The 15,144-nt window shown below is 40.3% G+C and overlaps 1 protein-coding gene across 1 annotated transcript; it reads left to right on the top strand.

Annotated features, from left to right (window-relative positions):
• The first annotated feature begins 13,297 nt into the window (after positions 1–13,297).
• On the top strand, positions 13,298–14,918 carry LOC145031067 (FAM210B-like protein). The gene is made up of 3 exons (XM_078979540.1): positions 13,298–13,693; positions 14,026–14,217; positions 14,575–14,918. Exons 1-3 carry the CDS (start codon positions 13,421–13,423, stop codon positions 14,731–14,733), a joined length of 624 nt encoding a protein of 207 aa, XP_078835666.1. The 5' UTR covers positions 13,298–13,420; the 3' UTR covers positions 14,734–14,918.
• The last annotated feature ends 226 nt before the right edge of the window (positions 14,919–15,144 follow it).

Here is a 15,144-nt window from a genome sequence, read left to right on the forward strand (position 1 = left end):
TACAGAAGAATAACCAAAAACAAAAGACAGGGAAGATGATCAAGAACAGAATATCTCCAAAAAAACTAGTTTGAAGCTGTTTTTTATCTCCAAACAGAAGAATAACAAAAAAAAACAGCATAAGAATAAGAAGAAATTGTGCGTACCAGTTGTTACAGAGAAGGCAGAAGGCAAGGCGATCAAGAAGGTAGAATAGAAGACAGGGAACGTATCCTTTTATCATCAGGCTAAGGGTATTTTCATCATAAGGTAACTTTTATCTTCCATGCATTTCTTTCTCTCCAATTCCTCCCAATTTGGGAGGAAAGTTTGGAACGATACAATTCCTCTAAAATTCGTTCTCTTATTCTCTTCTCCTCTAAAAAAACTAGGGAGCAACCAAACTTCTCTGTTTTCCTTCCAAATCCTCTTAATTCAATTCTCTTCTTTCGTTAAGTGATACTCAGGAGCGGGGCGTTAGGGTTACAAGCCCAAATTTGAGTGAATGTAGCGTATTGAATTAGGTTTAGAGATTTCATGAGGAAGTTTCAACTTGAATTGTCATTTTTAAATGAACCACTTGCATTATATCAAAATTAAGGTTACAAGATATGCTAGAAGTTATTTACACATGAACAAAATTTCCTAGTCCAAAAATGCTAGGTGTGACACTATAGCAGTTTGACGTGAGTTTCCTCCTTTATGAACGGGCCGAAAGCACCAATGTCGGCGCGTATATGTATACTAGTTTGTTCCGAGCTTAGGTCCGATGTCGGGGTTAGACCGATGTAGGTTATATGTTTTCGGACTTCGGTCCGATGTCGGGGAAAGCCCGAGGAATGTTTTGTATGCTTGATGTCTTCGTGATTCTTGCATGTACTTGTTTATATGTTCCGCGCTTCGGTCTGATGTCGGGGAAAGTCCGAGGAATGTTTTGTATGCTTGATGTCTTCGTGATTCTTGCAAGTACTTTTTTATATGTTCCGGGCTTCAGTCCAATGTGGGGGAAAGCCTGTGTTTTGTATGCTTAATGTCTTCGTGATTCTTGCATGTAAATGTTTATATGTTCCGGGCTTCGATCCGATGCCAGGGAAATCCCGAGGAATGTTTTGTATGCTTGATGTCTTCGTGATTATTGCATCTACTTGTTTATATGTTCCGGGATTCGATCCAATGTCAGGGAAATCCCGAGGAATGCTTATATGTTATATTTATATATTCCGGGATTCGGTCCGATGCCAGGTCAAGCCCGAGGAATGCTTATATGTTATGTTTATATGTTCTGGGCTTCGGTCCGATGTCAAGGCAAGCCTAAGGAGTGCTTATATGTTACGTTTATATGTTCTGGGCTTCAGTCTGATGCTGGGGCAAGCCCGAGGAATGTTTATATGTTTATGTTATATGCTTGTTGATATGTTATATGTATACCAGACTTCGGTCCGATGTCGAGTGAGGCACAATGTAGCGGGCAAGGTCCAATGTATGTTGCTATGTGATTTTGTGTATGGTATGTGGTAGTTTGGGGAGACTCACTAAGCTTCATGTTTATAGTTTATAGTTTTGGTTTTTGGTACTTCCAGTAGCAAGGGGAAGATTTCAGGATGATTTTAGTGCACACACCATTTGTTTAGCTTGGGATGTTTATACTTTGATATATTTTGGAAGATGTTATGTTATTTTGAGTACACGACTTATGATTTTTTATATGTTGTTGATGACTATGGTTTTCTTAATAATTAAAAAACAAAATTTTTGGACTGTATTTTTGGGATGTTTCAGAACATTTGTTTCATCTTCACATGGAAGGACTCAGTCATTATGAACTGGAAAGAGGATATCGTGTGCTGATATCTTTGTAGCTGATTCAAAGAATGGAATAACTTAAAGTTGATAAATGCAGATGGGTTAATCCTGAGATCTTAAGTGAAGCTGAGGAGTTCTACACTAATTCTTTTGATAACTGAAGAATATTAGTTTTGACATCATTAGATATGGGAAGATTGTAAGGTCAATCCTTATGATCTAATGCGTCAAACACCGGACACGCTGATCTGTCATTATCAACATCTACACATTAACAGCGTCAACATATCAAAGCTACCAGCGTTAGCTTACAATTCATTTATCTGGTTGTAATGTTTTGTATATTAGGTAATGATATATATAAGTATAAAATAGATCATAGATCCGATATCTTTGTGGTAATATCGATTCTTAGTATACATTAGACATAATCCTATCAGTCAAGGGATATACATGTATATATTAGTATATATACAACATTAGAGCAAACCCTAATGTTGTGATTGTAGCTTTGTGTCAATCGTCTTTGTGAAGAACTTCTTTTGAAGACAAAACTCTTTCTTGGTGAAAGAACAATTTGAAGATCTTCCGTGTTATTTACTTTATGTTTATTATTTTGCTTATATTATTTTTACGTTTTTTATTCATAGTTGAAGTGTATCCGATCGATACAAACCTTCATATCCCTTGCCTGCAGCTGCAATGCTCGATTGCTCACTGCTAGGGCCTCCGCCCTACCCTCACGACCATCAATGATCCTTAATGTAACTGGAGCAGGTGCCTTTACAGATCCACCCATCAACCTCGGATAGTCGACCTTCTTGTGGCCCACTTGATTGTAGTGAAAACACATCAAAATCAAGCCTCTAGGACAATCCCTGCTAAAATGACTAGTCTGACCAAAACTAAAGCAACCCATTCCCTTATCACTATAATTCCCTTCGTGTATCTTCCCACTTGGCACAACGGCCCCGACCCCGATGGCTTTCTAGTCGTGAATCCTGAGTCTTTAGCCTTTTCTCCTGGCCCATTGCAGTATAAATTTGATATGACTTCCTCTTCCCGAGGTGCTCCAAATTAATCTCCTGCTCTCGAGTCACCTCGAAAATCCTGACAGTTTCCTGAACGGATAAAAACTGGTCCTCAAACTTGGCGACCAACTTGTCAATGATGTGACCAATAATGCGTAACAATTCATTTTGTAAGGTTCGTGAAACCTCAACAACAATCCAATCACGGAATCAATCCCTATGAATGCATGATGCATAACCCCTTTTTGATCCCTCGGAGCAAGAGCTAGCAATAGGATCCTTCTCCACAACGAACTCTAGGCTCCACAAAATTTGAACTCCCAATAAGATAGAGTTCGAACCCCCCAAATGTCTCGCTGCAATCTCGGCCCGAAAAGCCCCAAGACGCTCATCCATCGGCTCAATGCCAACACCTGAGCCTGAACCAAATCCCTTCCTCCATGAGTGCTCATCTCCATTATGAAGAACAACCGAGCAATAATCAGAATGTACCCAAAGAATCCTCATCCTACAGGCTTCCTAGAGTCTCCGTGAGACCGTGACATTCCTTGATTCGAGAATGGATCATGTCCTTTTCAGTAGTACGTGTGACAACCAAAAAATCCAACAAATTTAAGTTTTCCAAAAACAACCCGATTTCATTAAATTATTACAAAAAGGTTTTCAATGCAAATCATTTAGTGTATTCCCAAAATCACATTACTACAAAATCATGAGGAGCGGTACGATCACGCCTTCGCCTTGCCATAGTCTCCTGAAGAACCTGAAAAACATTAAACCACAACTGTAAGCCCGAAAGCTTAGTGAGATACCCCCAAAATACCAACCACATATACGCCCTTCCATGCTACGACCTTCCGGTCCAAAACATATTGCCTTCCGGCCCATAACATATTGCCTTCCGGCCCATAGCATAAAAAGCATACATAACATAACAGAACATAGAACAGTCATGCATATCGGGTCTACTATGTGACTGGCCCGCCTTATCGGGCCTTCAGTCCACCGGATCCACCCTCCGAGTCTAGTCATGTCCTTTGAGTCTACAGTGTGGTTGGTCCGCCCGCACCGGGCCTTCAACCCACCTGGTCCACTCTCTGAGTCTTCAGGGTGATTGGTCCGCCTGCATCGGGTCTTCAGTCGGCCTGGTCCACTCTCCGAGCCTCGACACGTCTGGTCCGCCCTCGTGGGGCCTACAGCCTATCCGGACCGCTCGCTGGGCCTTCGGAATAACCGATCCGCCCTGGGTATCTTGGCCTATAGCACAAAGCAGGACCCGCCTCAACCCATCCCTAGTCCAAACAACCATGTGCACATAACATACAATCATATAACAGTCATAGTCAACAAACCGAGCAAGCAGATCACATAGCATATCATTACCCTAACCAGGTTACCGACCTAACCGGTCACTAGCATAGCATCACTCTAAATATCGGGAAACTGACCTTAACTAGGTCTCCAACATGTACCATCCTAGCTACCAGGATGCAGACATATCAAACAATAACATAATAACCATATCCGAATCTCAATCTAATAAAGGGCCGGCCTTGGCGCCTTAGACCCTGTTGATAAAGTGAGGATAACTCACCTCGAAACTGCCGGCTGAAAGGATAAGATCCCGCTGCTCCGAACTCTGACACGAACTCCTCCACTGAACACCAAAACATTCAACTCAATATATATACCCTTATTTACCAAAATACCCCTGGAAGACAACTGGTCAACCCCTGACTGACTCTACTCGCCGAGTCAACCCGATGACTTGCCGAGTCCCCAAGCTTAGAACTTCCCTCAATCCGCGACCTGACTCGCCGAGTCACCCCGAGACTCGCCGAGTCCAACCACTCTGAGTCCACTCGCACCCAACTCACCGAGTCATCCCTTGACTCACCGATTCTTCGACTCAACCAGAAAATATTGGGACTCTTCGACAAGACTCGCCGAGTCTAAGGCTATCTTCAACCTACTCGCCGAGTTGTTCATCCAACTCGTCGAGTTCCAGCTCATCTTCAAGCAACTCGTCGAGTCCACCCTTGTGACTCGCCGAGTACCACCGGTCTGAATCCATACAGAAGCATCCCAGACCATGCAATTGATCCAAAACATAGATCTAGCCTCCTACAACCCATCCATCACGTAAAATGGCAAACTTTACGTGAATCCATGAAGATCTAGGCATAATACACATTAGGGCTAAGGTTTGGGACAAGATAGCTTCACTACATACTCAATCACAGGGACTTTCAGGCATTCCAACCCTTCTCTATTCCAGATCTGAGGTAGCAACCTCAGATCTAACCTCTAGACTCCAAAACACCAATAGATGTGATCTCAACATCCCCAAAAGTGAAGAATCTAGACAATAGCAGTTCAAGAACGAGATTTTACCTTCAAAGAATTCCCCAACAGCAATGAAACTCGAATCCAAGCAAAACCCTTTGATCCAAGCCTTTTCTCCTTCAAGATTTCTTCAACTAGCACTTCTCCAAGCTCCAATTTGCCTAACAATGGTGTTCCTCCATGAAATTAGGGTTTCTGGGGCTCAAGGGGAAACAAAGAGGCTGGGGAGGAAACATAATGTTCTTTATATAGAGCTCAACCCTGAGAATTAGGGTTTTCTCCACTCAGCACCTACTCGCCGAGTCCATCTTTGGACTCGCCGAGTAGGCCGCTTGACACGCGACCAAAGTCGCGACCTGACTCGCCGAGTCCATCCATGGACTCGCCGAGTTGCCCTCCAAAACTTACACTTTTAACCCTTCAACTCTACTCTTGCTATTTTGGGATGTTATAGTACGGGCCCAATACTACCTTCCACACCTATCCATACTTTCCTCAAGAATCATCCTGAAACATCTATGTTACCTTCTTAAGCTAGTACACCAAGTACTCACTAAACAACACATCCATACCCACTAAAACACTTCCTAGGCTCTCATAGGTTCCCTGACCTCACCTGCCATCAGCTGCTGAAGAACTCCCACTAATTACTTCATGAACACAATCACATGCCATAAAGCTTAAATAATCCTTCAACTAAAGGACTCATCCCTACAACGGTTAGACTCATACGAGAACTTCGCGGTAGGACTAAATCAATCACTCAGAGACTATTTAACATATGCAGCATGTGACTTAACATATTCACTTAATAGTTAACTCACATCTTCAAGAGTCCCACAAAGCACAAAGGAAGCAACATTCGTGCAGTAACACTCCAAGTCATAAACCAAATAGTGGATTTCTCAAGCTCACTTGCTACCAGTGTAGATTCCAAATCTAACATAATATTCAATTTCACTTAGACTACAAGGCATTACATATCAGGCCAATCCATCTATCATCGGAAATCCATTCTAGCATGCATTTCTAAAAGCTCAACCAATAGGCATATAAAGGCATCTCCCCTAACATTCTATCATGCAATCTTGAGCATATCCTTAACCCTAATCTAGCATGTAATTCTCATAATATATAGCATAACATCATGTATGGGTATTTTGGGAACCACTTACTTGATCTTAGTTGATTGCATGCATTGCACCCTTTTTCTATAAAAATATTTTAGAAAACTCACTTTCTTTCAAAAAGATTACCATCACCTTAGTTTGAGTCTAGACACACCCAAGAGTACACCTGAATCCATCAAACCAAGGCTCTGATACCAACTTGTAACATCCCAAAATTCTAAGTAAAAATTTTTATTTTTAAACTGGCAAAATCAACCATACATTCATTCATTTCCAAAAGCCATCAAGTATAAAATATTATTAATAGTTATCAGAGTACAAATCTAGTCATAATGCAGAACATTTGTGGATGCAATGCAATCACGTCAAGCTCTTCCCTTTGGAACCAAAAGCACCTGAAACATAAGCATAAAACTGTAAGCACAAAGCTTAGTGAGTTCCCCAAATACCACATACCATACATACAACGGGCATCACCCTGCATCGGGCACTGCCCGATACAAATCTTTCAGTAACATGCGATGAGCTCCACCCAACACATTCATCAGGCCCCACCTGGTATACATGCAAACCCATATAATACATACAAGAGTCACATAGAAATCTAGCATCCCCTAATCATAATCAATGGGTTGGAATTGGTGCCTTCGACCCGTAAATATTGTGAGAAGACTCACCTCAATCTGATGATGACCGAATCACACACACGTTGCTGCTATAGGGGTCCTCATACTAAACACATCTAAAATCACCCTAATCAATAATTAGGGTAATAACCCATAATCAAAGATCCAATTCTTATTCTATCATACTAAGGGTAAAAGACCATTTTACCCTTCCCATACTTGACCCAACAATTCATGGCCCAAACCCAAATGACCCAAGGCCCAAGGATGACCCATATATGCTTCTAGTGAGTACGCCCTGCGTACACCTTAGTACACACGGTGTACTGCTCAATCGAAGAAAGGGATAACGTGTAACAACCATTAAAATCATGCCAAATTTAAACTTTTTAAAACATTTAAAAACCATTAATCATTACAAAACTTGTTTTCAAAATGTATAATATCAGAGTATCCCAAAAACATAAACATAAATATGAGGATTTGTACAATCACGCCTTTTCCTTGCCGCGATCCCCTGATGTACCTGAAACAATAAACTGAAATTGTAAGCCCGAGGCTTAGTGAGTTCCCTCAAAATACCGATACACCACACATAACACATATACAAATAACAACATGTACTGGGTCCATAGCTTTACATACTGGATTACCCTTAGGCCCACAGTGTGAGTCTGGATTGCCTTCCGGGCCTACAGCTCACATCTAGATTGCCACCGAGCCCACAGTACGAGTCTCCCTCAGCTCGTAACTGGAATGTTCCCGAGCCCACAATACGGGTCTCCTTCAGCTCGTATCTGGAATGCTCCCGAGTTTGTTGGTTACCGCATGGAGCAGCATCACCTCAACCCATCCCACATAATATGTCAACATATAACACAACTAATGCGCATACAGATAATCACATAACAACATAGGTAGTCCTATAGATCTAGCTAACTGGCATAGCAACTAGCATTCAACATTAACTCATACTCAACATACTACCAACTGCTAGGATATCATATTCAATGGGTCGGGCTTGGTGCCTTAAACCCCTTAGTATAGTGAGGATAACTCACCTCACAAGTAGTGTCAAAGTACCGAAACCTCTGATTGTTGTCTCACTGGAAATCTCGAACTATCACATAATAAATATCACGTCAATACACAACATAACAGTCTTGACTAAGGTTCCACATAATCCATCATGTCCATTCTCTTTATTGGGCCAAGGCCTAATGCCAAGTCCATTATTGGCCCAATTTACCAAATTGGGCCCAATTCCCTAATTGGGCCTAATCCCAAGATCCATTATCAAAACATGGCTTAAAACATCTTATTCATAAAGTCCAGCAAATGCCCAAATCCAACTAGTGCATAAACAGCCCAAAACCCGAAGCCTAACTGTCAAAGGCCCAACAGAGGACGTATGTGGGGCGTACTCCTCTGGTACGCGGGGCGTAATCGTCCAGGTGTTGACCACTATCTCTTTAAAACAAAAATGGCAAGATCTATACATATATGCATAAAGTTTGAAGCTTTTTACCTTCTGGAGCTTCTAGGGCACAAACCAACTTCAGATCTACAAGCTTGATCTTCTTTTCCAACATCTTGATGCAGCACCTTCTTCTTAAAGCACTCAAGAAACACTCAATAAGCTCAAACACTCAAAGGAATGGCTAGGTTTTAGGGAAAATGACTCGAAGCAGTGGAGGTTGAGGTAAGGGAAGGTTAGGTGCTCATAATGTTGCTTATATAGCCCCCAAACCCTAAATATTAGGGTTTCATCCTGGCAATAGTACGCCCAACGTACACAAGTGTATGCCCAACGTACTAAGGCGGACCTTAGTACACTTAGCGTACTCTTATGTACGCGCATCATACTCCTTCTTGGCCCGAGGTTGCAACCTTGGCCCTTCAACTTATCTTGGCTCTACACTTCCGACCCCAAGGACTATAAATGACAAAGTAATGATGGAAGAGGGTTCGGAAATACCTGCAAAATCTCGAGATGTTACATAACGGTTGGGACCTGAGACACGCAGCATACCAGGAAGGTACACCCAGCGTACTACTCAACTGTCCAAACTCAAATTTAAGCTTAGTGCTTGAAGACCAAAACATCCAATTCACAGATCTAACTCTAAGGGACGTCTTAAGTCACAAAGTTCCTAACTTTATGGCTTTGCATGGCTTATTAGAGTCCAAACGAAAGCCCTAGATTCATAACTTTACCAAAAGACCACTAACTCATGCATGGAAGAGATATACCCATCAAGATTCGATTTTTTATAACTTAATAACCTCAAAAAAATTATTAGAAAAAAGGCTCAAAGGTTTTGGAGTAACTTCTACTCACAAGTTCCTAGCCGTGGAACCAAAACAAGCTCAAAACATAACCTAAATATAGATCCACATTAAAGAACCATCAAGATTGAAACTTTATACCTCTAGAAGAAAGATCAAGGTGAATAAGATATAGATCTACAAGCTCCAAGACAACCAACACTTATCCAATAAGGTCCTTCTTCTCCAAGATGCACCTAGGACACTCCAAAACACTCAAATGCTCAAGAATCTCACAAATGGGGCTAGGTTTTGAGGGAACTGCTTTAGAGGGTGGATGTTGAAGATAAGAAGGGTTTCCAATAAGTTAAGGTCTTTAAATAGGGTCCAAGACCCAAAAATTAGGGTTTGACTCTGACTTGCGTATGACCAGCATACTCTAAGTACGCCTAGCGTACTCTAAGTACGCCCATCATACTAGAGAGAAACATCGCGATCAACTTAGTCATGTACGCCCAACATACATGCCATGTACGCCCAATGTACTAGTCAAAACTCATTCCCATTCTAACTTCCAATGGCCATAACTCATTCGTCCCAACTCCGTTTTCGATGTTCTTTATATGATCGAATAGGTAATGAAAAGCCATACAATTTTATCAACTCTCCTTTGAATTTAAACCTTCCGAACTAACATCCTTAAATCAAGAAAAGGTCCGAAGCATCACTTTTACCATTATACCCTTGAGCCCCAAAGCACAAACCAAACGCTTGGATCATACAACCTATATAATCCACACCCAATTGGGTCTAAAACCCAAACCCTTTGAAGTCTAGGGCCCTCATTTGATCCATTAATGCCCATAGTTCCCGAAATAGGAAGCTTCTCGAAACCGGATTGTAACATCCCAAAAATCTGTACCAAAAATTTTTCTTTAAATCATTATCAAAGTCATATTCATAAAAACATATCATAAGTCATACATAAATTCAAAGTATTAATTCCAAAACATAATTCATTATCAGAGTAAAACATCCCAGGCTGACTAATCAATGGTGTGTGCCATGCGATCACCCCGAGCTCTTCCCTCCGCTACCAGAAGTACCTGAAACCAAAATTGAAAACCGTAAGCACGAAGCTTAGTGAGTTCCCCAACCTACCACATACCCTGCACAAACACATACAACATATACTGGGCCACGCCCGCTATTTCGGGCCTCGCCCTACCTCAGGACCCGCCCGCTACAACGACCTCTCCGCTCCAGGCCCCACCTGGCTTTGAGCCCCGCTCGGATACAAATCTATTTAATTTAGGCCCTGCCTGTCTCTGGGCCCCGCCCGCTAACCACATATAGTACAAAATAGCATATAACACATAATTGAACATACCCTACTGCATTCTTGTCCTTAGGCCTCGCCTGTCTTGGGCCTCGCCCCTGTCCTGTCACTAGTGAGTCATGGAACCTCGTCTAAGCTCCTAAGGTAAGTGAGATACGGGCTCATGCCCACACTCACTCCATGCCTATCTCGGGCCTCGCCCATGCTCTGCTACTAATGAGATATGGAACACCGTCTATACTCTACTATTGGTGAGATACGGTACCTCGCCCACACTCACCTTCCTACCAAGCACATACATGCATCACACAGAAAACAAGTATACTCTATCATACAAACCATTCCTTGGGCACCCGCCCGACATCGGACCTTGGTCCGGAATATAATACTAGCAAATAGTGCCTAGGGCTAACCCCCGGGTCTTCCTACTCATAACTACATGGGCCGACATTGTGGCCGTAGACCCATTCACACAAAGGGAAACTCACCTGCACTGCTGAACTTGCTGATAACCCTCTTGCTGCTGACCGACAATTCTCTGAACCGTTGTTCCACTAGCTCGCCGAGCTACCAATATGAATACATATATCACTTAGTTCCAACTGAACTCTAGAAGCCAAACTAAGTCAACTCTGGTCAAATTCAATCTTTCTGGCTGACTCTACTCGCCGAGTCAGTCCTTTGACTCGTCGAGTACATATACTTAGAACTCTCATAATGCGACCCAACTTGCCGAGTCACCCCAAGACTCGTCGAGTTCAACGATCTCTGAGTCCCATCCTGTCCAACTCATTGGGTCACCATTCAACTCACAGATCTGAGCCTTAACCAGAAGGGGTTAGTGTTTTGCGACCTGACTCGCCGAGTCCATGACAATCTTCAACAGACTCGCCGAGTTGTTCTTCCAACTCGTTGAGTCCATGCCCACTTTCATCCAACTTGCCGAGTCCACCCATGTGACTTGTCGGGTCACTTCAGTTCTTAATCCATATAGTGGCTTTTCGAGCCATGCAGGGGCTCCAATTCATTGATCCACTTTTCCCAAGTCTATTCCTCACGTAAAGTTGCAAGCTTTATGTGAAACCAAAGAGATATGGGCTTAAAACACTCTAGGGCTAGGATTTGTGACAAAGGGGCTTCACCAACAACTTATTGGCATAAACTTTATGGCTTTCTGGATCCTTAATAGCCTAGATCTGAGGTAGCAACCTCAGATCTACTCCAAACTCGAAATAGACCTCCTCCATACTCAATATGCCCAAATCTCAATCATAAGATAGATCTAAATGCAATAAGGTCAGCTTATTACCTCAAGGGAATTGAAAAGTCACACCAACTCTGCATCCAAGGCTTCCTCTTGCACCACTATGAACCTCCTTCCCTTCCAAGCTTCAAATCACTTCACCAAGGCTAGATCTTGCTAAAAATGGATATGGTGGCTAGGGTTCGGTATTCTGGGTGAGAGAGATTGTATATGAACCCTAGATAAGAGAATAAGAAATTTAAATAGGGCACCAAGTCCCAAACTTAGGGTTTCCTAATTCGGACTCGCCGAGTCCACTCTCCGACTCGTCGAGTCGATCACTTACTCTTCGACCCGGATCCCGCTCGGACTCGTCGAGTTCCACCCTGTACTCGACGAGTTCCCTTTGACCTAGGGTTTTTCCTTTCCTTTCTTGGGTTTTCTGATTATGGGTGTTACACGGATGTTACATTACAAAATAGTTAACTATAACAATAATTAATAATAACACTAAATTCAACATTTTTTTCATGCACAAGATGCGGATAGAGACCATTGAGATGATGTGGTTTTATTATGTTAATATTTTTAAATGTTTAATAGTTATTCATATAATGTGGTTTTAATGTACATCTAACTTATTGTGTACTTAAAATAAATTTTCTTATTGACTTAGTATAAGAATTATTATTTTTATAGTTAAGATCGATGATGTAAATGTTTGTCTATAACATATATTTTATTTTTAATTTTTAACAAGTAATTATAATCCGTGCAACGTACGAATATTTGTCTAATTGAAAGAAGAAAAACAAGGCTTCTAGCTTAACTAGTTAGGACATTTGCAACCTACACTATACTCTACACTAAACTCACTTATACACTAAATCTATACTAAAAATTTTCGAACCGCACACTAAACCTAATACTATATATAGTGTTGGTGAATAGTGTAACACAAAATATAGTGTTATACTATTCATCGACACTATCTTTTACACTATAAGAGTTGGATAAAATAAAATATACCTAGAATATTCTTTTTAGTATTAAGTGTAATATAATAAGTCTAAGAGAATTTAATCATTACACTATCTTTTCTTTTACACTATAAATTATAAGTTTCATGTAAAAAAATAATGTTAATGGTTGAAGATAGTACAAGGACATGATTATAGAGAGGGAGGATCAAATGTAATCCCCTTCTTTCTCTAATAAAAATCATATTTTCTTGAAGGTGAGAAGTTGACACGTCAAACCACATCAACAACCATTCCAACTTAACGAGTCAAAATAAACAAATGACCTGCTGGAAATATCAAAAAGAAGTGTTAACATAAACATCAATAACCCTTTTAGCTTGATAAAAAAAATTAGCAGGTTTTTGGATTTTCTAATTTAAAAATAATTTTTTTAAACTGGAAAAATCTTCATTATATATTTTAGTTTTGAAAAATTCTTTTTTTTTTCTATGATCTTTCTAAACGTTTATAATTGTTTGTAACATTTAATATAAAATTTTATTACACTTATCATTTTATTCTTGGGTTTGGGTGTGTTATTTGTGTGGTTAGTTTCCTTCCCCCGGGGAAGAGGGCTTTTGAGAGTGTAGTAATTTGCAGACTGAGAGTAAATAAGGTTTGAAGCTTGAAGGCATGGCGATCGGGGCCATACATTTCGCAGCACCTTCAGCCTCCGCCTGCATCACCAACAAGGAATTCAACATCATCCTATGCAGTGGTAACGGAACAAAACGAAGAATTAAGTCGTTTATGACTACTTCCTCTTCATGTAGCAGCAGCAGCAGAAGAAGAAGTGGAAGCGTCGTGATTAGGGCAATCAAAGAGGAGGCTAAGCCGAAGCAGAGTGATTCTTCTTCACCAGATGTGATAACCCAGAAGTACGGCCTTGAAGCTGGTCTATGGAAGGTACCTTCTTCATCTTCTTCTTTTATTCATATCTTATTCCTCCAATTTAGACTTACCGTTACTATCGTTTCTTTCGTCGATTGAGCCTGCACCCGAATCTTATTAATTCTTATTTCGAATTACTTAGCGTTGGAGTAATCATGTCTTGATGCACGGTAAACTTCAACGTTTGTCTTCGGAATTTCAATTTGGCTATTCCATTCGTTCAATCGAGGAAGAAGATAATGGCGATTTGTAGCCACAAGTTCCATTTTAGGAAATATATTTTAGAAAAGTAGGATTGGTTTTATAATTTGGTGCACATTTTAAAAATGACAAGTGTCCCTGTGTAGATATTTAGCTCAAAGGAGGAGGAAGATGAGAATGTGAATGTGAAGAAATCAAAAGGGGATCAAGCAAAAGAGTTGTTGACTAAATATGGTGGAGCCTATTTGGCCACGTCTATTACTCTCTCTTTGATCTCATTTTCCTTATGCTATGCCCTCATTACTGCTGGTGTTGATGTTCAAGCCTTGTTACAAAAGGTATACTATTAGGGTTTTGAAAGAAATATATGTTTTAGAACCAAATTTTAATTTGCAACATTATAACCAGATGACTTGAATTATGCAACCACATTTCAACTTGTTAAACAAATTAGAATAAAATATTATTTTGATCCTAAGATGAAGCGTTGTTGCATAACTTCGGAAAAAGATGAAACATTGTTGCATAAATGTGCATCTAATCCTAACCCAATTAATTATATTACATGTTTTGTTTTGCTTGTAAAAATATGAGGTAACATTGATAATATAGTTAATAGATTTGTATGCACAAGCAAAATACACAAGACAAATCTACTTAAGTTGTGTTTATTAACATGGAAAGTGGTGTTGTAGGTGGGGATTTCAGCTAATGAAACAGGAGAGAAAGTGGGGACCTTTGCATTGGCATATGCTGCGCATAAAGCTGCATCACCCATAAGATTTCCGCCTACTGTAGCACTCACACCAATTGTTGCTAGTTGGATAGGCAAGAAAGTGGATAAAGATAACTAACTGGCTCAACCATCACTCTATTCTTGTATTGTATTTACTTATACAAAAATCCTTGTTAAGGGATATATGTATCATATGTATACTGTATACATACTTATTTTTGTAGCATATATGTAAGGGCTAAATACAGGAAATAACAATGTAATTTCATTTATTTGCATCCATCCTACTTTCATTTCTTATCATTACCCAACATTATACTATCAATTTGTTTCTTGTTGAGGCATTGTACTTAGAAATAGACAAGAAAATTGTTGAAAATAACTATAGTTGAAGCATTGGGGGTGCGTATATAACATCCTACTTCCATTTCCTTATATTACAATGGTAAAAAAGTCTTATGAAAGCATTGTACTTTGAAAAACTATGGAGTTATAACATTGTCATTTCAATTTTTTCTTATTAGAATAT

The sequence above is a fragment of the Lactuca saligna genome, chromosome 2, assembly GCF_052625555.1.
Source record: "Lactuca saligna cultivar CGN05327 chromosome 2, ASM5262555v1, whole genome shotgun sequence".
NCBI classification, from domain to species: Eukaryota; Viridiplantae; Streptophyta; class Magnoliopsida; order Asterales; family Asteraceae; genus Lactuca; species Lactuca saligna.

What these genes read in the sequence shown, in the direction of transcription:
- LOC145031067 (XM_078979540.1), top strand. Translation starts at nt 13,421, where the DNA reads ATGGCGATCGGGGCCATACATTTCGCAGCACCTTCAGCCTCCGCCTGC. An exon ending in TTGAAGCTGGTCTATGGAAG is followed by an intron (nt 13,694 to 14,025) that starts GTACCTTCTTCA and finishes GTCCCTGTGTAG; the next exon opens with ATATTTAGCTCAAAGGAGGA. An exon ending in TTCAAGCCTTGTTACAAAAG is followed by an intron (nt 14,218 to 14,574) that starts GTATACTATTAG and finishes GTGGTGTTGTAG; the next exon opens with GTGGGGATTTCAGCTAATGA.